At 42.6% G+C, this 19,694-nt stretch overlaps 1 protein-coding gene across 3 annotated transcripts; it reads left to right on the forward strand.

Annotated features, from left to right (window-relative positions):
* Positions 1-4,902: 4,902 nt before the first annotated feature.
* On the forward strand, positions 4,903-19,338 carry LOC109752493 (regulator of telomere elongation helicase 1 homolog). Of its 3 annotated transcripts, none has more exons than XM_020311378.4 (25): positions 4,903-5,126; positions 5,232-5,497; positions 5,704-5,843; positions 6,170-6,251; positions 6,362-6,512; positions 6,965-7,127; positions 7,218-7,394; positions 7,584-7,708; positions 7,934-7,988; positions 8,555-8,696; positions 8,807-8,961; positions 9,050-9,141; positions 9,215-9,322; positions 9,404-9,472; positions 9,990-10,076; positions 10,774-10,833; positions 14,683-14,798; positions 15,337-15,394; positions 15,521-15,611; positions 16,089-16,144; positions 16,232-16,687; positions 16,817-16,962; positions 17,161-17,267; positions 18,785-18,934; positions 19,068-19,338. In XM_020311378.4, exons 1-23 carry the CDS (start codon positions 5,025-5,027, stop codon positions 17,237-17,239), a joined length of 2,976 nt encoding a protein of 991 aa, XP_020166967.1. In that variant the 5' UTR covers positions 4,903-5,024; the 3' UTR covers positions 17,240-17,267; positions 18,785-18,934; positions 19,068-19,338. The 3 variants fall into 3 exon arrangements, with proteins under 3 accessions (XP_020166967.1, XP_040259859.1, XP_040259860.1); XM_040403925.3 differs by having other exon boundaries at positions 4,916-5,126; positions 18,785-18,868; XM_040403926.3 differs by having other exon boundaries at positions 4,916-5,126; positions 16,409-16,687.
* The last annotated feature ends 356 nt before the right edge of the window (positions 19,339-19,694 follow it).

Consider the following 19,694-nt stretch of genomic DNA (forward strand, 5'->3'; position numbering starts at 1 on the left):
GTACAGGGTTCCAAGCCCACCAAACGGGCGGCGCTTGGTATACCCGGCCACGGTGCCTAGTCTGTCCCAAGCCCACCTGTACCGGGTGCCACTTGGTAGACTACTAACACTACCTACAAGCACCATAAACTAGCTGCAACTCCTGGACAGAGATCATGTTGATTAATAAGTCGAGAGGGGCACTTAAGCATTCGAATGCGTGGTAGTAGCTGTTCATGGATCACAAACACAGAACTCAGTTCCTGAGGACGGCTTCAATGAGACAACCCACCATGTACTCCTACATGGCCTCTCACCGCTACCTTTACCAAATCGTGTTCACACACTTAGCTCTCAACAGTAGGACATGTTCACCACATTTCAATTCATTCCCGATGAATCAGACCTGACTCAACTCTAAGCAATAGCAGGCATGACAAACAAGCATGAATGAGTAGGCACATCAGGGCTCAAACAACTCCTACTCATGCTAGTGGGTTTCATCTATTTACTGTGGCAATGACAGGTCATGCAGAAGAAAGGGGTTCAACTACCGCAGCATGCAACCGTTGAAACGTTGTTTTCCTAATGTAGTAAAAGAGAGCAGGAGCGAGAGATTGGGATTGTATCGGAATGAACAAGGAGGTTTGCTTGCCTGGCACTTCTGAAGATAGTATAGCTCTTCATCAGTGTCATCGATCTCATCGTCGAAGCAACGTCTACTGAGAGGGGACAATTACCGGCAACAGAGAGAAAACACAATCAATGCAATGCAACAATATGATGCATGAATGTGACATGGTAATAATGTTATGATTTGCACTAATGCATCTAGCAACAATTTAAATGAAGTCCATATGGACCAAGGGTTCATATGCAAACTCCACATTTAGCATTTAAGATGCCATTATCATGTTTTCACTTATACAGTAGGTATAAGTTGGTTTAACATGCATGAAAGTAGCATAAATGGATAGATTGCATTTTTCTGATAATTTTTCATATATAATTTATTTCATTCTGAGGTACAGATTAATTTCTATGAATTTTTGAAGTTTGCAACATTTTCTGGAATTTCCTATATAAGAATAAACCAGTAAATAAGTTATTGCGTCAGCGTTGCGTCAGGGTGACGTCAGCGGTCAACGGAGACGGTTCAGGTCAACCCTGACCTGTGGGTCCCGTCTGTCAGTGGTTAATTAAACTAACTAATTTAGTTAGCGTTAAACTAACACTAATACAGTTTAGTTAGTGGCCTAGGCCCACACGTCAGTGACCCAGGGAAAGTCAAAAAGGGTCAAACCCCGGGTCAGCGGGGTCAAACCCGCCGGCGTTGAGTCGCCGGCGAGACCAGACGCGGCGGAGCGCATCGGAAATCCTCCTCCGGCGACCAAATGGCCGGCGGAGGGCATCTACCAGCTGCTGGCGAACTCGCGCATCGAGTGGTGGTGGCGGTTGGGCCCGGGGTGGCCGGGGTTGTCGTCGGCGTTGTCCTTGGCGGTCGCCGGAGCTCGGGTGAGCTCGGGGTCGACGCTATGGTGGCCGGGGAAGCTCGTGCGGGGCACCTACGTGCTCTACGTGGCGCGGGAAGGAAGTTGAGCACAACGGCCGGACCGCTAGGTGGTCGGAGGCTCGTCGGCGGCGGTCACAGGCGGCGGCACGTGCGGGCGAGCAAGGTGCGGCGGCTACGGCGCACGAGAGCGAGAACGGAGAGGGGGAAACGGTTCGGTGGCTCACGGCGGTTGCAGCAGGCGTCGAAGCGGGCTCGGGGAAGGCCGGACGGCGACGAGTCGGCGATGGGGATCCGCGGCGGCCAACGATGAAGAAGAGGTCGGGGACGGCGTTTTGAGGCGTCTGGCGTCGAGTGGGTCGACGGGGAGGACGAGGGCGTCGAGGCGGAGGCCATGGACACGTTGGCGAGGCGAGGGAGGGCCTGTGGCCGTGGCTACGGCGAGCGGTGGTGACGGCGACGCTCGGGTGTGTTCGGGAGAGAGCCAGGGAAGGGGATGGGTCGAGGAGGTGAGCGAGGAGGTTCCAGGGGGGTGCGTGGCGTCTCCAGCCAGCTCCAGGCGGTCGGCGGCAAGCAGGAGGAGGCGTGGCGAGCTCGGCGGTGTCGCGGTGTCCCTCCTCTGCCTACTGGCAGAGGTAGGCGATGACTGGCACCAGGCCAGTCGGCTGGGCCGTGCTGGGCCAGGCCAGGTAAGCACCAGGTAAGTGCTTTCTCCGCTCTATCTTTTCTAGTTTTGTTCTGTTTTCTATTTATGCAATTTTGTTTTAATTTGGTTTTTCAAACCAAATTGCTTTTAAAAATTCTGAAAAATAGTTGTGGGCACCAAATGAATTATTCCAGAGGCCCTCAACTAAATCCAAAATTGTCGGAGCATTTAAAATATTTATAGTATTTAAATGCCCCAATTCAAATACAATATGAGTTAATTCAAATAACCAGAATGGCCTAAAAATATGTGCATCATTTTTGGCAGAGGTTTTCACCTTTATCAAAAATCATGAACTTTTCTAAAGGGCATTCTGGGTTCATTGAAAAGATTTAAACTTGAACCTAGCTGAATTGATTTAGTGCCAGGGCTTGGTCATCCCCAATTCAAATTTCCTTTGAATTTAAACATGATGCATGCTCACTGATGCAACTATTTACAGTCATGAATCTAGGGCTGTGACAGCTTCCCTCGGCGGCGGTCTCCTTCGCCGCAGCTGTCTGCTTTTTCTTCTCCGCGGGTTTGTTCCCCATTCCGGCGGCGGTGGCGCGGGAGGGGGAAGGATTCGATGGGAAGGGCGGCGACGGAGGGGAGAACGGAAGGAGGAACTGTCATTTGGCTTGCGGAGGAAGAAGATGGGGGAGCGGGGCAAGAGACAGGTGAATCCTGCCACTCTGTTTTCCCCTGCTCTTAAGGGGGAAAAGCGAAACAGAGGCGCAACGCTCCAGAAAGTTACCGTTTTACCTTAACTGCGACAGTCCCACGACCCCACCACGCGCAGTAATTGCGCAAAGTGGACGTTGGATTGACTAGTCGTCATGGCAAAACGGCACACACAACCCTCTCCTGCCACGTGTCCGTGCACTGTTTGGGGCCTAACCCAATGTACCACGCGACACGTGTGGCTCAGGCCCGGGGGCTTATGTCGGGGAAAATATACAGGGGTATACATTTTCCCCTGACTCGTGCACGGACAGGCCAAGATCGAGCCAAGAGTTCAAAGGACCAAGAGATTCGAAGGACCAACATGCAGATCAGAAGGATCAGGATCAAGCCAGAGAAGCAAGATATCACCAAGAGAAAGGCCTCCCTTGCCGGGCAGGCGAGTCCGGCAAGGGGCAAGGCCACCCCCAGAAACAGGCGATTAAAGCGCCCCGGCAGGGCCTGCTGGGGCTAACGAAGGCAAAACCACCTCACCAACCACTCCATCACGACCCACGTCGTCGACCAGTGCGATGTCAAGCCGCAAAGTTACTGAGTGGCAGTCATTCGCCACATGGCTGCCTCTCGTTACAAGGAAAACCCACGGACAACACCCGTCCTGCGTCGTGTCAAGCAAGCAGGTGCGGAGCTGGCAAGATAGCTCGGCAAGCCTTGCGGGGCAACTAGCGATGTGACACTAAGCGGTGCATTTAATGCGCCCTGCCAGCCCGCAGGGTTAGGTATGATAGCACTGTTTGCTATCATATCAGTACATAATGACTACTTTGCCATTGTGGTGACCCCTTGATCTATAAAAGAAGGCACGTGGCAATTGTAGAAAGGGTTAGAAGGTTGGATAACTCACACCCCCATACGTGCGTAGTCGCTGCTGCCCCAAGGCAACCCCTGCCGGGCAAGTGTACTACGCTCCACCATCACCTTTTCCATCATCAATCCACCAAAGCAGGAGTAGGGTTTTACGCCTCGCGACGGCCCGAACCTGGGTAAATTGCTTGTGTGATCCCTGCCGCGCTGCCCCACGCTCGTCTGCTCTTTGTGCAACGCATCGCCCCCTGCCGACCCAGCAAGGGGCCTCCTAGTCCCACAGGTGGCCGTGGTTTCCCGCGACACGAAAGAATATGTATTTGACATGAAGAAAGCAATAGCAATAAAACTGAACGATCAATATGCTATGCTAACGGATGGGTCTTGTCCATCACATCATTCTCCTAATGATGTGATCCCGTTCATCAAATGACAACACATGTCCATGGTTAGGAAACTTAACCATCTTTGATTAACGAGCTAGTATAGTAGAGGCTTTCTAGGGACACGGTGTTTTGTCTATGTATCCGCACATGTATCAAGTTTCCGGTTAATACAATTCTAGCATGAATAATAAACATTTATCATGATATAAGAAAATATAAAAATAACAACTTTATTATTGCCTCTAGGCCATATTTCCTTCAGAACCACTGCGCTGCCTTGAATCTAAGGCCACCGGAGATGAGACGGATCGACGGCGGCACCGGTGGGAGGCAAAGAAACCCTAGACTTTTTTCTTAGGGAAGGAGGCGTTCACTATTGCGTTTATAATGTTCATGCATTGTCATACAAATATGAATATGAATGTTAAATTGCGAGTGTGTCCTTCTAATCCCGAACTCAAATGCTCCCGCTGAACAATAAAAATAAAAAAGTAGAAGAATTTTAAAAATCTATTTTTTTGCAAGAAACATTGCTTAGTTTTCTGTATGACTGCAAATTTTCGTAATGAAATCACATTTTTGGAGGCCTGGCCAAAATAACAAAATCAGCGCCCCAAAATACTATTAAAGAAATCTTTTTGGAGCATCAAATTTGTTTCTTCGCGCAGGGCATTAGGTATGCTTTTTCTTCACAGACATCTGCAAATATGTAGAACATTCAACAATGTCTGTTGCAAATACAAAATCAGTCTTTCTTATGATTTTATTACTGCCCATGAGGTTGATTTGAGCTCGGGAGCAGTAAATACTCCCCAAATCCTCTCTTTTGGTTCTCGTCCCCTTCCCCTCTCCTTCCCCCGCAAGCTTCCCCATCGTACCCCCGACCCCTCCTCCATCTCCCCCTCCGGCCGCCGCAATGCCGGTCTACCGCATCCGCGGCGTGGACGTCGACTTCCCCTACGATGCCTACGATTGCCAGATCACCTACATGGACCGCGTCCTCCAGTCACTGCAACAGGTGACCAACCAATCCCAAAAACCCCAGCACCAAACCCTACCCCGCGCCACCCATTCCTCCATTTCTTCTTGCTCGTTTTCACTTCATCTCCGTATCGATGTACAGGGTAATAACGCGCTGCTCGAGAGCCCGACGGGGACGGGGAAGACGCTCTGCCTGCTCTGCTCCGCGCTCGCTTGGCGGCGCACCTTCGGGGAGTTTCTGCGGGGCGGTGGCGGAGGTGGGGGCGGGGGAGGCAGCCAGCCATCAGGGAGCCAGCAGTCTGGGGCTTCCGCGACCCAGTCATCGTCGTACCCCGTGATTATCTATGCCTCCCGGACGCATAGCCAGCTTCGGCAGGTGATCAAGGAGCTCAAGGCCACCAGCTACAGGTCGATACCATAGTTTCTGAGCAATTACCCTCTGTCCGTGATTGCACTCTGTTCTTATTGGAGGACTGATTGTGTGGAAATGTATGCTGTTTAGTAATTTATCATGAATGTCCTGTCGTCGAGGTCTGGAGCTGCAGTTAGTTTCGGCTAAATTTCATAGCCCCTTCACTGTTAGTGGTTGATTTTTGGTGCATAACGTTTCACAGGCCGAAAATGGCAGTGCTGGGCTCCCGTGAGCAGATGTGCATCCATGAAGAAGTGAGCAAACTCCGGGGAAAAGCACAGAACAATGGTTGCCACTACCTCTGCAAGAAGCGCTTGTGCCGTCATAACAACATTGTCACTGGTAAGTGCAACTACATCTTTTCTTGGTACACAGGTCCTTAAAATTGGCTCTACACAAAAATAAGCGGCAGTGATGGAACCTTGCAACCCTGCTTCCAAGTTTTTAAATTTATACTAGGTGTGTTGCTGTAACTGCTACAACCTATAGGCTGATGTATGTAACTGCCCTTTAATACAGATGCTATGTTCTTTTTGTTATGTTGGTTAGATATTTGTATGCAATCTCCCTTTCTTCTCCTTGCTACCTTAATTTGTTATGGCCCATTAAAAAAATGAATGTTGTTTGTTAATTAACCATATGATTACACACGATGGCATTTCTTGTAGATTACATGAAAAACAACACCGAGCTTGGGAGTGAGCCTTTTGACATTGAAGACTTGGTTAATATTGGGAGAACCAAGGGACCGTAAGTTTTATATTTCATTCTTCCTAACTTGCATACTATACACTATACAGACACTGAACCAGACATGCATATGCATTCTTCCAAATAACATTTGTTGTTTTTTACTGTAGTTGCCCATATTACATTTCCCGGGAGCTTTCCAAGTCGGTTGATATTTTATTTGCTCCTTATAACTATCTCATTGATCCGGGAAATCGGCGTTCCTTAACTGGCATATCATGGAACAATGCAGTACTTATATTTGATGAAGCACACAATCTGGTAAGGAAATATGCACATAATTGTTTAAGTATATATGGATTGCTCAACCTTCTCCATAAGTTTGGACTTTTGGTTCTACTGGTTGGTGTATGAAACTTAATATGGTATCAAACCCAAGAGGTCTTGGGTTCAAGTCTTGGCTTTTGCATTTTTCATTTAAATGCTCGCCCTCCTTCGGTCCAAGTTTAGGCCTTATCAAGCCACACATGGGAGGGGGTGTTATATGTGGATTGCCCAACCTTCTCCGTAAGTTCGGACTTTTGGTTGTACTGGTTGGTGCACGAAACTTAATATGTTATTTAACTTAATAACTGAACTCTCTTGATGCACTTTAGCCTTGAATTTTGAAGAACCCAGTTGCAAAAACATATATTCCTGATGTCCATTTTGAGACAATATTCTTGCAATATCCTCGTGGTTTGTTTTGAATTTGCAATCACTTTTTTATTCAGGAGAGTATATGTGCAGATGCTGCCTCTTTTGACTTGCTTACCAGCAACCTCACTTCTTGCATCACGGAAGCTCAAGAATGCATCCAATTGTGTTCATTCAAGAGGTCCATTGAAAATTCTGCTGAAAAACAATTTGACCCAGAAAACTATGCTATCCTCAAAGGTTACTGAAAGTTCTCACATCATTTACCTTTCAGTTTGATGATTGTGAAAGTGAGTTTTCCTCATGTTAATAGTGGAACTCTTTTTCCAGCTCTTTTAATGGCACTTGAAAAAAAAATCGGTGAGCTTGTAATTGATTCCAAGGAGCTGGGTTACACAAAGCCTGGGAGTTACATATACGAGTTCCTCTCTGAACTGAATATTACGTCTGAAACATCCAAAAAGCTTATTGAGACTATCGATAGTGCTTCTCTACTGCTCGAGGAAGGTAATTGTCTGTTGTATGATTCCTTTTTCCATTTGAATCCATTTCATTTTCTTTGTGGTTAGTTAACACCAAACCTGCCAATCTTTCCAGAGTCTTGTTTTGTTATTTCAGTTGACCACATTGAAATTTCTGTAGATTTTCATGGTTTATGCAGTAGCTGAGCTCCGTTGTTTTATTCTACATATTCAGGAAATTCTGGTGAAACTAAAGCTGGTGTTAAGGCAAAATCTACTGTGTCTAGATTGGAAACAATTAGAGATATGCTTGACATAATATTTAAGGGTGGTGGTCAAAACCATGCGAAGTATTATAGTGTAAGTTTCTCTGCCTTGTGTAACTGTTACTTCTCTCATCTGTTACTATTGGGTGATGAATCATACACATCCATGTATGTATGATGATGATATATGTATGACTTCTAGTATGGCTTCACTCGTAGTCTTGTCATCCGTTCTCTTTCCATGCTTTGCAGTATACGCTTGCGTACTTTATTGGCAATTGTGTGCTCTTACAACCAGACTCAAATATTTTGTTTCCAGTTTCATGTGAATGAATCATCTCGACAGACATCTGGTGACTCATTGCAAGTTTTCGGTAAGTACAAAGCATACCTATTATTCTATACTGCACGTGTTCATTTTTATCTGATTTTATTTGGTTCCATGACTCATAACCATATCTGGTACTGAATACGTTCACCTGAAATGTTTTTTTGCTCTCACTTATCTGTTCCTTTTTTTTGAAGGACTTATCTGTTCCTTTCTTATATCATATCTGTAACATAAGCATAATTATAATCCCTTTATCTAAATAATGGTGGTGGGAGCCGCAAAATCCGCCATCAAGATTTGTACTAAAGCACGGAGCATTTAGTCTTTCTCTGTCACTTGATTAATTCTAAGTTACTCCCTCCGTTCCAAAATAGATGACCCAACTTTGTATTAACTTTGTACTAAAGTTAGTATAAAGTTGAGTCATCTATTTTGGAACGGAGGGAGTACATGCATAACTTCCATTGACTCCAGGCAGTTTCATAATTCCTTGTAACCATAGAATTATAGAAAAGCACATTTAAGTCATTAATATGTTGACGTCAGTTAGTCTCCTTCAATGATCAACTGGTTGTATTATCTGCCATGAACATTTTCATGTATTTGCAGGTAAGGCTTCAAGGACTCTTAGTTGGTGGTGTTTTAACCCAGGGCTGGCTATGGAGGAATTTCTGAAGTTGGGTGTACGCTCCATTATTTTAACTTCTGGAACTTTATCTCCCTTAGACTCGCTTGCCATGGAATTAAACCTGTAAGTAAAACTCTAGTTTAATTCTCCTTTACTTGTTTATCGACTTGAACCTTTGCCTGTATGTTTATTTCTCTATTTGATGTCGATGCAATATGTTTCCATGCATGCAGTGAGTTCCCTGTCAGGCTAGAGAATCCTCATGTCATTTCTCAAGATCAAATCTGGGTTGGAGTTGTGCCTGTGGGGCCATCAGGACACCCACTTAATTCTTCTTATCGGACACGTGAGACTGTAAAATACAAACAAGAATTGGGCACTGTTATAGGTAGGCAGTTCAAAGTTTGAACAGTATGCAGCTGCTTGTATTTTGAATTAGCTGCTGTATGCATTTGATGTTTGTGCTTGTTTTGCAGTTAATTTTGCCCGTATTGTGCCAGATGGTCTCCTTGTTTTCTTTCCTTCATATTCTATGATGGACAAGTGTATCGACTACTGGAAAAATAGGGTCTGTGTAATTGCCATGAGTTAATCCCAACCGTCTGTGTTATTTGTCCTTGAGCATTTTGAATCCCTTGCAGAACCATGAACATTCAGTGGATGATAGCACAATATGGCAGAGAATGTGCAAGCATAAGCAGCCAGTTATAGAGCCTAGGCAGTCTTCAAACTTCCCAAATGCAATTGAGGTTTTGAGATCATTTATTAGTTCCCACTTGAACTTTGAACTTTTCATAAGCTCAGATAACTCTATACCATGTGATTTGCAGGATTATGCGGCCAAATTACGCGATCCCTCTACTTCTGGGGCAATTTTTTTCGCAGTTTGTCGCGGCAAAGTTTGTTCTTGTTCATTCTTGCAGCTTCTGTTTTGTATTGTAACTTCTGATGAAATATTGATTTTAGTTTTCTTTTGCTAAAAGTTTAACGTTTCTTTCTGTTAAATCATTCTTTCCCAAGTCTAATTGTGCTACTTGATCTATTGTAAATTTACAATTCTTAATTTCAATAATTTTCTATGTGTCAGAAGACAACGAATGTTTCAGTTTTCAGCGACTATAAAGAAAGAATGCTGTAGTGCTAATAGAAGCTGTATTATTGTTGGATGACTGTCTTATGAACAATGTAATGTCATACTAAAAGTCTAAAACAGAATGGTTAATAGGGAATGCTCATTTGTGGCACGATGAGTATGAGTAAACAGACAAGCTGTTTGACTGCGGTGCTACAGTTAACTAAAGCGTTATTCAAAGGATGGATTTATTGTTATGTTAGGGGTGCACATTTCAAATTGTAGCTGTTTAGTTGACATTAAAAGATTGCACATCATTATTTATGCATTTTATACTTTCACAGGTTAGTGAGGGTCTTGATTTTGCTGACCGTGCTGGGAGAGCTGTAATAGTTACTGGAATGCCCTTCTCCACCCCGACTGATCCTAAGGTCTTCCTTGTCTTGTTTCCCGTCCTCATCATTTTTTCTGTGGATTCCCATCCTTATCATAGTATAGTAAGAGGGGATTACTAGTGAAACTCTAATTGGTTGGAAAAAGCATGACAAGCTATTAACCACATTATTTTACTGGAAGGGTATGATGCCTACTTTTTCCATCTTACAACCAGTGAAGTTTTTTTTCTTTTTCCACTGGCAATTGTCTTCCAGAAGAGTTACCTATGTTACCTTCAACATTGGGTTTGGTGCATGCGTTCAGAATATAATCCCTCCGTTCCATATTTGTTGTTGCTGATTTAGTACAAAGTTGTACTAAATCAGCGACAACAAATATGGAACGGAGGGAGTACTTCATTTTCCTTTTTGTAAAACTTGAATTGGTGCTGTAGCTAGGCTGGAAATATTTTCTGATCTTTCTTTTTCTGAGAAAATATCTTACGTTCCGGAGTTTTTGAATCTGCATAAGCTTTTGACACCTTGTACAGAAATAAAAGAATTGTTTGTCAGCTACTCGTCTCCTAGCCTACAAATACAGTCATGATGTGAGAACCTCCATTTTTCTGTTCGGGGAGACATATAGCTCTCAAGTTTCAGAAATATATAATGTTTGTGTTACCCAAAAAAAGTAGTTTCATTGCCCTTTATTGCTTTAGTAAATCTTGATGTTTTCCCTTTGTGGTTGTTTCAGGTTCGGCTCAAGCGTGAGTATTTGGATAAGCAGGCTAAACCATCTAACAAAAACCCAAAGGTTAATATTTTCTATACTAAATTTTGAATTTTCTATGGTTGATTCTCTTAATATTATTTTATATGTAATATTAAATGGAGGAATGTTTCTCCCCTATTTTTTCGTCCATCACCGAAGTTGCGGAGTTGCTAAAATTTACCCCTTATGCCACCAGTAATCTCTATCTCTACCTAATACTAGTTGACTGCCCATGCATTGCCAGAGAATAATAAACTCGGATATAGAGACATGGATCAAACATCATTGTAATTCACAACGTTTGCATCGCTACCGACAATGGAGGTCTTGTCTCCGTGCTCCCCTGCCAGTGCTGACCATGTTGATGTGAAGCTCATGTTTATTTTGCCCTCTTTAATCCTCTCCTTCGTGTCCTGTCTAGCCCCACCCGCCATGGCTGTCGTGTTTCTCAGTCACCTCAAGCACCACGCCATCCCAAATCATTCGTCCTTCCGCTTGTTTTTTGAGAAGAGTTGTTGTGTTGCGCTTGCTGTGAGCATTTAACTCACACCATCCCAAACTTGGTTTATGGAAGTAGACGAGCGTTGGTTGATTTGTTAAGTGCATAAGACTTCATGGGGATGCACAAAGAAGAAATTGCTGAAGTCACCTAGTGTACAAATCGAAACATCTTCTCACCACGCAGGCCTCAGAGTTGAAAGGAAATTTATGAAGATTTTTCTGACAAAGAAAAAAAATCTTATATAATTGGTCCCTTTGAAGCATTGAATCACCGTGACTTATTGGAAATATTATTCTGTTCTGTTACATTTTACTAAGTTCATCGACTGGCAGACATATATGAAAGTAAGTAGAGATAGAGGTAAATTGCGTGAGTACTCAAACTTAAATGTATTCAGTTAGCACGTGTACATCGTAATGAAAGAGCTTAAGATGAACAAGCTAATCAAACAATCCAAAGTATTGATATGCTGATAGCTAACACTTGTCCTTGAAATGAATGTATCTAGCACTAACATTGGTGCTAGATACATCCATTTGAGGGACAAGCTTTTTCGGACGGAGGGAATACCATACAACACAGAATGCGCACACATAGTGTCACCCGAGAATGTCACATGTGTAAGTAACGTACATCTCGATACAACCACACACAAAATCAGATCACAAAACTCCAAACAAAATTCGCCCAACATCACTGAAAAAACTACACAAAATTACACTCAGTAGCGTCACCTTGCTCCTCATGCCCCCCCCCCCCCCCCCCCCCCCGTGAAAGTGCCCTCCTATCCTGCATTCCCCAAGAAGTATAAAGAATATCGACGACACGTTAGGATGGGATTATCTCAAAATTTTCACCTAAGCGAATGACACAATGACCTGGAGTTCACCTTCGACGGCATTGGCCAACTGGAGGATGGCGCCCGCCGACTTCTTCCACTGATCCGGAAAACATGGGAGGACGTATGTGTTGCATGTATTTTTCTTACCATGCTACAGGGATACGTGTGATTGGGAAAGGTGGATATGTTGGCAAAGTCAGAAGTGTACCTCAAGATTATAGATATTCAAAATGATCTAAAAAAGTAATTTTGTCACTGTCAAAGTAATGATAAAATGCGTTGTCACCTTAGAAGTTAGTGGAACCAAGGTCCGCGTCGATGTAATCAAAATGCCCTCCCTTAGCCCCCCACCCCCCGCGCGCGCGCAAAGGTATAAGCAGATCGGTACACATTGAAATCAAAACTTTTATGCTGCACAAACACCAGAAACCATATAACGTCCTGAAAATTATATACAGACCAATTATGTTTCAATTTTTTACCCTCCCGCGCGCGCGCGGGGGGGGGGGGGGGGGGGGGGGGGGAGTACTGTTAGTCTGGCTGATGCGCAAGATGATGTGAAGCCTGAAATCTGGATTCGATTTGCATTGCCGATGAAGTCCATCCTTGATCATGAATCTCTACAAGCTCTAGGGTAGGACCCTTTTTTTCGAATCAGGCAAGGGTCAACGAACTTGAATCCTTGACAAATACCCCCATGGTAGCATGGCTGGTTCAAGAAGGTACCTGAAACTACTCGCTCTCGGGGTAAAATGACTAGCGTCCAACACTACCCTCTACAGGTTTTAGGCAGTTCACATCCATGAGAATATATATCCAAGGGCTTGCACAAGTTCATTTTCAGCATTTCCTATGTCTAGTCCTCGACAGGTGGAGTCTGACGGGCTTCCAGCAATATTTTCTTTGATATGGAACCTTTCAAATAAATTTGTGGTAGAAGTTATCACTCTTCCTAATCTTATACATGATCAATAGTCTAAGTGCCATTTAGGCCGTCTTGCTTTAAGAAATAAACCTCCGCCGAAAAGTTCCTTAGTCATATTGTTGTTCCTTTAATCAATTAGATGTGTTTATATCGGGAACTTGAAACAAATGTACTTTATGCATGCAATGTAATTCCATCCCTGTGAAGCTGGTAGTTGGGGACTTAGTTCTTAATGTTATCAACGCGTATGCCCCGCAAGTAGGCCACAGTGAGAACACCAAGAGGGAGTTTTGGGAATGCGTGGAAGACAAGGTTATGAGCGTACCTACTGGCGACAACCTCTTAACAAGAGGAGACCTGAATGGCCACGTGGGTACATCTAACACATGTTTCGTGGGGGTGCATGGTGGTTTGGCTAAGGCATCAGGAATTAAGGAGAAGATGTCTTAAGCTTAGCTTTAGCCTACGTCATGATCATAGCTAAACCCTCTTTAAAAAGAGACATGCGTGCTTTCCGAGATTGTAAGGTGATACCTGGAGAGAGTGTTGTCCCTCAGTATAAGAAGGACCTTCATATGGTGTGATGGCGACATTGGACTTCCCGATTAAAATAGGACTGCACCAAGGGTCAGCTTTGAGCCCTTATCTTTTTGCTTTGGTGATGGATGAGGTCACAAGGGATATACAAGGAGATATCCCATGGTGCATGCTCTTTGCGGATGATGTGGTGCTAGTCAACGATAGTCGGACGGGGGTTAATAGGAAGTTAGAGCTATGGAGGAAACTTTGGAATTGAAAGGTTTTAGGCATGAGGTGTGGTTTCAATACTACTAGGCACGAGGAGGTTAGCCTTGATGGGCAGGTGGTATCTCAGAAGGACACCTTTAAATATTTGGGGTCAATGCTGCAGAAGGATGGTGATATTGATGAAGACGTGAGCCATCGAATCAAAGCCGGATGGATGAAGTGGCACAAAGCTTCTGGAGTGCCACAAAAGCTAAAAGGCAGGTTCTATGGCATGGCGATTCGACCCGTAATGTTGTATGGCGTTGAGTGTTGGCCGACTAAAAGGCGTCATGTTCAACAATTAGGTGTAGCGGAGATGCGATTTTCAGATGGATGTGTGGCCACACTAGAAAGGATCGGGTCCGGAATGATGATATACGTGAGAGTTGGGGTAGCACCGATTGAAGAGAAACTTGTCCAGCATCGTCTGAGATGGTTTGGGCATATACAACGCAGGCCTCCAGAAGCTCGAATGCATAGCGGACGGTTAAAGCGTCTCCAGAAGCTCGAATGCATAGCGGACGGTTAAAGTGTCTCAGAAGCTCGAATGCATAGCGGACGGTAAAGCGTGCTGATAATGTCAGGAGATGTCGGGGGTAGACCAAACTTGACATGGGAGGAGTCCGCAAAGAGAGATATGAAGGACTGTAATATCACCAAAGAACTAGCCATGGACAGGGGTGTGCGGAAGTTAGCTATCCACGTGCCAGAACCATGAGCTCTAGTCTACCCTAACTTGTTTGGTACTAAAGGCTTAGTTGTTGTTGTTGTTGTAATGTAATTCCATCCCTCTGCTTACATACTTGGAATTTAAAATGAATTTTAAACATCTTGTAGGCTTTGACAGGAGAGGAGTGGTATGTACAACAAGCAGCAAGGGCTGTCAATCAGGCTGTTGGACGCGTCATCAGACATCGCCATGACTATGGAGCAATTATTTACTGTGACGAAAGGTCTAAATCCAGTTAAATGTTCCTTGCAAGGAGTATATGCATAGTTTTCTGCTAAACCTCCCAATGGGATAACACCACAATAAAGTGTTTTCAGTGTTCCGCGTTTACTTTGTGCGTTTCCTCTGTTTACATGTCTGCTGTTTTAGCATTCCAGATGACATTTCTGTAAGTATATACGTTTTTGATGAGGAAACAGTAGGGGAAACCTCTACAGCAACCCTAGCCCTTACATTGTTAAAGAGCTTAACCAGTCAATGAGAAATGTGCCAAATGTCCCTTTTGAAGGAGACAATCCACCTAGCATAAGAAGACACTTTCAATAATCCTTGAAAAGGATCACCTTGAAATATCAAGATATCCTGTTTGGTTCTGTTATCTAAGGTCAACTTAACATATAGAATTTCAAGGATCACATGGTTACACTATGTCCAATGGCTTTTTATCTTGAATCTCATGTGGTTAGAAAGCTTTTTAATGAATTTTTAAGAGCTATCCTTTTGAATTAAGTGAGATTCTTGACACTGCACATGATTTGCAGGTTTGTGTGGCCAAATTACCAATCCCAGATGTCCTACTGGCTCAAACCTTATATAAAGGTATGCTTGTTGATTTTGTCCTGCTTCTTTGAGATATCTCTACTAATATTTTCCTTGTGTATAAAGGTATGCTTATTTATTTTATCCTGCTTCTTTGAGATATCTCTACTAATATTTTCCCTGCAGTGCTACTCTAAGTATGGGGAAGTAGTTCAAACATTGACAAGATTTTTCCGGGATAAAGTTTGTGTAGACCCAAAAGAGATGGACTCTAATGGTAAGGACCCTGTTTTGAATCTTGAGATGATACTCTTTGTTTGCTTTTGTCATTCTTTTAATGCCAGTTGACGTCCGCTGAAATATTTAATTGATTGTTATTTCAACTTTTGCCTGGTTTGCTTCTTGATGGTTTGATCTTTGAAGCTTGCTAAACATGGGCTTAAATGGTGACTAAACCGGCTGTTGAATGCTGATTATAGGTTGGTCCATGTTGTACAGCACAACAATGGAAATGAACAACATGACATTTCTTGCTGTTCTGGTTTATATGCTATGAATTGCTGTGTTTAATTACTATTATATTGAATTTGGGCTGTGCATGTTTGACTTTTGAAAAAACTTAATACACCTTATATTTTGGAACGGAGAGAGTATTGTATTTGGGCTGATCTGCAACATTGTTTATGCTAATTTCTTACTTTATTGATATTTTTTAGTTACCATTTAAGAATTGCAAAAATGCTGTTGCATGCAGATAGCGTTACACCGCCTGCAGACAAATGTCTGCCGCAGGAGATTCTATCTGACTCGGTATGTCTATATACTTTGCATTCACTTCGATAATCAGTATTCCGTTTAGTTCTTCCGGTTTATAGATGATATTCTATCTCTTGCTAGCCTGCCACAGCAGTAAATGAGCACCAGGGAACTACAGTATCATTGAATGCAACCACCAGAAAAAACAACTATATGAAGTTTACCCAGATCACTCCTGCCAATCGCACTACCCTTCCTATGAAACATGGCTGTTCCACTTCTTCACAGCTCACATCCTCAAGGGGCCAATTTTCTCAGGATTCTCAGGTTGTTGATTTGATCGATAATGCGACCATGCATGGACAATTGAAGGAACATACCTTAAAGTCTATGAGGCTTAAGAAGGCTAAAATAGCAGATGTCTCTTCACAATTGAAACATAATGTTGAGTCGAGAGCTTTGACTGGAAACCGAGGTCAACAATCTACACCTCCATCAAAAAGAAGTACCATTGAACAAGCATGTGAAAAGAATGAGGCTATTCAAGAAAGATGTGGAGGCCAGGAATCTACTACTGGACCGGCCTTCTTGAAGCTGGTATGCTGCTTGTGCTTGCTCTCTGTAATTTGATTTTGTCTTGTGCTTTGCGGAGTAACTGCTATCTTGTTAATGTGTTTATTTTTGCAGTCATGTATAATAATCCTTAACTTTGGATATTTCTATTAGGCTCGAGAAAAGCTCAGTACTGCAGAGTATGGAGAGTTTGTTGAATTTATGAAGGCCTTAAAATTGAAAACCATGCACATCAAAGACTCACTAGAAGCAATAGCGAAACTGTTTTCTTCTCCAGGGCGACTCACACTTCTTGAAGGGTAAAACTACATGTGCTGTAATCTTCATTATTTATTGTGCTCAGGACTTAACAGAGAATTAACTACTCCCTCCGTCCCAAATTAAGTGACTCAACTTTGTACTAACTTTAGTACAAACTTAATATAAAGTTGAGTCACTTATTTTGGGACAGAGGGAGTATCAAACCTTTGATATATCTTGTTTTCATCTGCTTACAGGTTCAGGGTCTTCGTTTCTAAGAATCATCTTCCATTATATGAGCAGCTTGTTCGAAAATATACCATGGCTAATACATAATGACATCATCTGTTGCACATATTTAAAGGCATGTTTCGCTCCACTTTTATTGTGATGGTATTTATTAAATGATAGTTGCAGTGTACCTTACCCTGACTATTTGCCAACATAATACTTTATTATTCGTGATACTACCTCTGTTGCCAATAGATCTCGCCTTGGAATGTGCAGTCAAACTTTTAAAACACTGACCACTAATACAAACTAAACCTTGCCAACATAATACTACCTCCGTCCTAAAATATAAGACTTTTTGCACGTCTTATATTTTGGGACGGAGGTAGTACTTTATTATTTGTGATACTACCTATGTTGTTAATAGATCTTGCCATGGAATGTGCAGTCAAAATTTTAAAACTCTGACCAATAATACACACTAAGCTATTTGGATTTGTATGAAAATTGTGCTGGTAGATGTTAAATTGTTGCAGCATGCCATTTCACTAAGGTATGCATAAATGCACAATCATTTTTGATGTATTCTTTTCTTGGCCTGTGCGCATGGCAGACTGAAAATAGATATCTTGAAACAGACGCAGTACTTAGGTTGCATGTCACTTTGGGCATGCGTGGTTGCATGCCACACCTAAATTACTCCCTCCAAAATGTAAGGCATGCTTGACTGTTCGCGGTCTTCGATGCACTACTTTGACCACTGATATACACCAAAGTATATGGATTAGGCGGATACGAATGGTATCGTTGTGTTTATCTTGCAAAATACCATGTCTTGATACTAACTTTGTAGACATACTATAAGAGATTTGGACGCGGCGTTCTCGGGTGCATCTGCACCAGAGGTGAACAGTAAATTCATTTAAAATGGTGGAAAAAATAAATGAATTTTTTTGTGATGCTAGATGCTCATGTGCATGAAGTCCGTGCCAAATTTCGTGGAGTTTGAACATTTCAGTAGCTCTCAGCAAAAAGGACAAATTTAGGGCTGTAAGAAAGGTCACTGTTCATACTGTTTTGACCGATTTTAATCTTTTTTGCCATGAGCTCCTCGGATGTCCGAACTAGTTGAAATTTGGCAGGAACATCACGCGTTGGAACATCTTTCACTTACTTTTTTTTTTCAGAAGTTTTTGAATTTTTTAGTTTTTTTTTTGAATTTACTGTTCACCGGGTGCAGATGAGCCCGGGCACCGAATTGAATATCCGGTAATCAAAGCCATACATTGAAGACTGAAAAGCCAAAAGCACCATTCGTTTTGGGGATGGAGTAGCTTTTTAGTGTTCTTACAATTGGGATTATGGCAATTAGTTAATGAGAGCTTGTTGTTTAATATTTCAAGGAAGAAAGAAGAGAATAATATATCTTTACTCCTTATTAAAATCTTTTCTTTTTGAAGTGCTCTTATTAAATTTAGCATGAGAATCAGGTATGATGTTTAGAATATTTGTATTTACTACACAATATTTGATATGCTTTTCTGTTTCCTAGTATTCTCGAATATCCATGACCTAAATGGTCCATTTCATTGATTATCTATATTAGCTGATAAGACTATTCGAGTTTCTGACCATGTTGTGCATCTGCAGATGAAATGTGGAAAAACCTCAAGCAGCAAGCCCAAAGAATTCCACTGAATTCATGCAATTAACTGATGGATCTGTTGAAGAAGTGTAAGTTCTTGAAGCTATCTGATGTAATAGTTGCTGAAGCGTAACTGATGGATCTGTTGAAGAAGTGTAAGTTCTTGAAGCTATCTGATGTAATAGTTGCTGAAGCGAAGCTTTCTTTAAATTTATCAAAAAGAGAGTTGTCAATTGATCTATATCATTGCTTGGCTAAAAAACAACTAATCTACATCTGAATCTGCAGGGTTCATCCCAATCAGTGCATTGCACATGTTGTGGAGTATGTGTAGGGATCTTCAACTGTAAATTAAACAATGTAATTATCCTGTATTATGTTTCTGGAAATAGGTTTAATAACGCATTCTCGGCACTTTGGTTCTGGTACATTTAGTTTAATGAGCATTCCCAGGTTTTCAGCAATGGGCTTAGCTTATGGTTGTTGTGTTGAACTTATGTTGTACGTAGTTTGCTACACTGAAAGTGGAAGTTAATGACTTTTTTGTATGAACTAATAACCTACCTAAATCCAGAAAATAAATAACAAAACCATGGGCGTGTTTGGCAACCGACAGAATGTGTAGCGAGATTTTTTTTTCTTCTATACAATCCATATTGGATTGGGTTCCACTATCAATCTATCATCAGATAATTGAACAAATATAAAGCGTCTTGATGCAAAACGAGAAACAACCAAAAACGGAAAGACCTACAGGTTCCAGCCAAAGAAGAGGTGATTAATATCCTCATTCTCTGGGCAGAATCGGCACAAAGGGTCATCTGCCCAGTTTCTTTTCAGCATATTGTCCTTGATAGCTATAGCATTATGCCAAATTAGCCACAACCAGGTTTTTATTTTTAACGGAGTCTCAGC

Source organism: Aegilops tauschii, chromosome 3, assembly GCF_002575655.3.
Source record: "Aegilops tauschii subsp. strangulata cultivar AL8/78 chromosome 3, Aet v6.0, whole genome shotgun sequence".
NCBI classification, from domain to species: Eukaryota; Viridiplantae; Streptophyta; class Magnoliopsida; order Poales; family Poaceae; genus Aegilops; species Aegilops tauschii.

Bases quoted from the DNA above. Each gene is read 5' to 3' on its own strand.
- LOC109752493 (XM_020311378.4), top strand. From the start codon at position 5,025: ATGCCGGTCTACCGCATCCGCGGCGTGGACGTCGACTTCCCCTACGAT. The intron at 8,697-8,806 runs GTAAGTAAAACT...CCATGCATGCAG, and splicing joins CTTGCCATGGAATTAAACCT to TGAGTTCCCTGTCAGGCTAG. The intron at 14,799-15,336 runs GTCTAAATCCAG...CATGATTTGCAG, and splicing joins ATTATTTACTGTGACGAAAG to GTTTGTGTGGCCAAATTACC.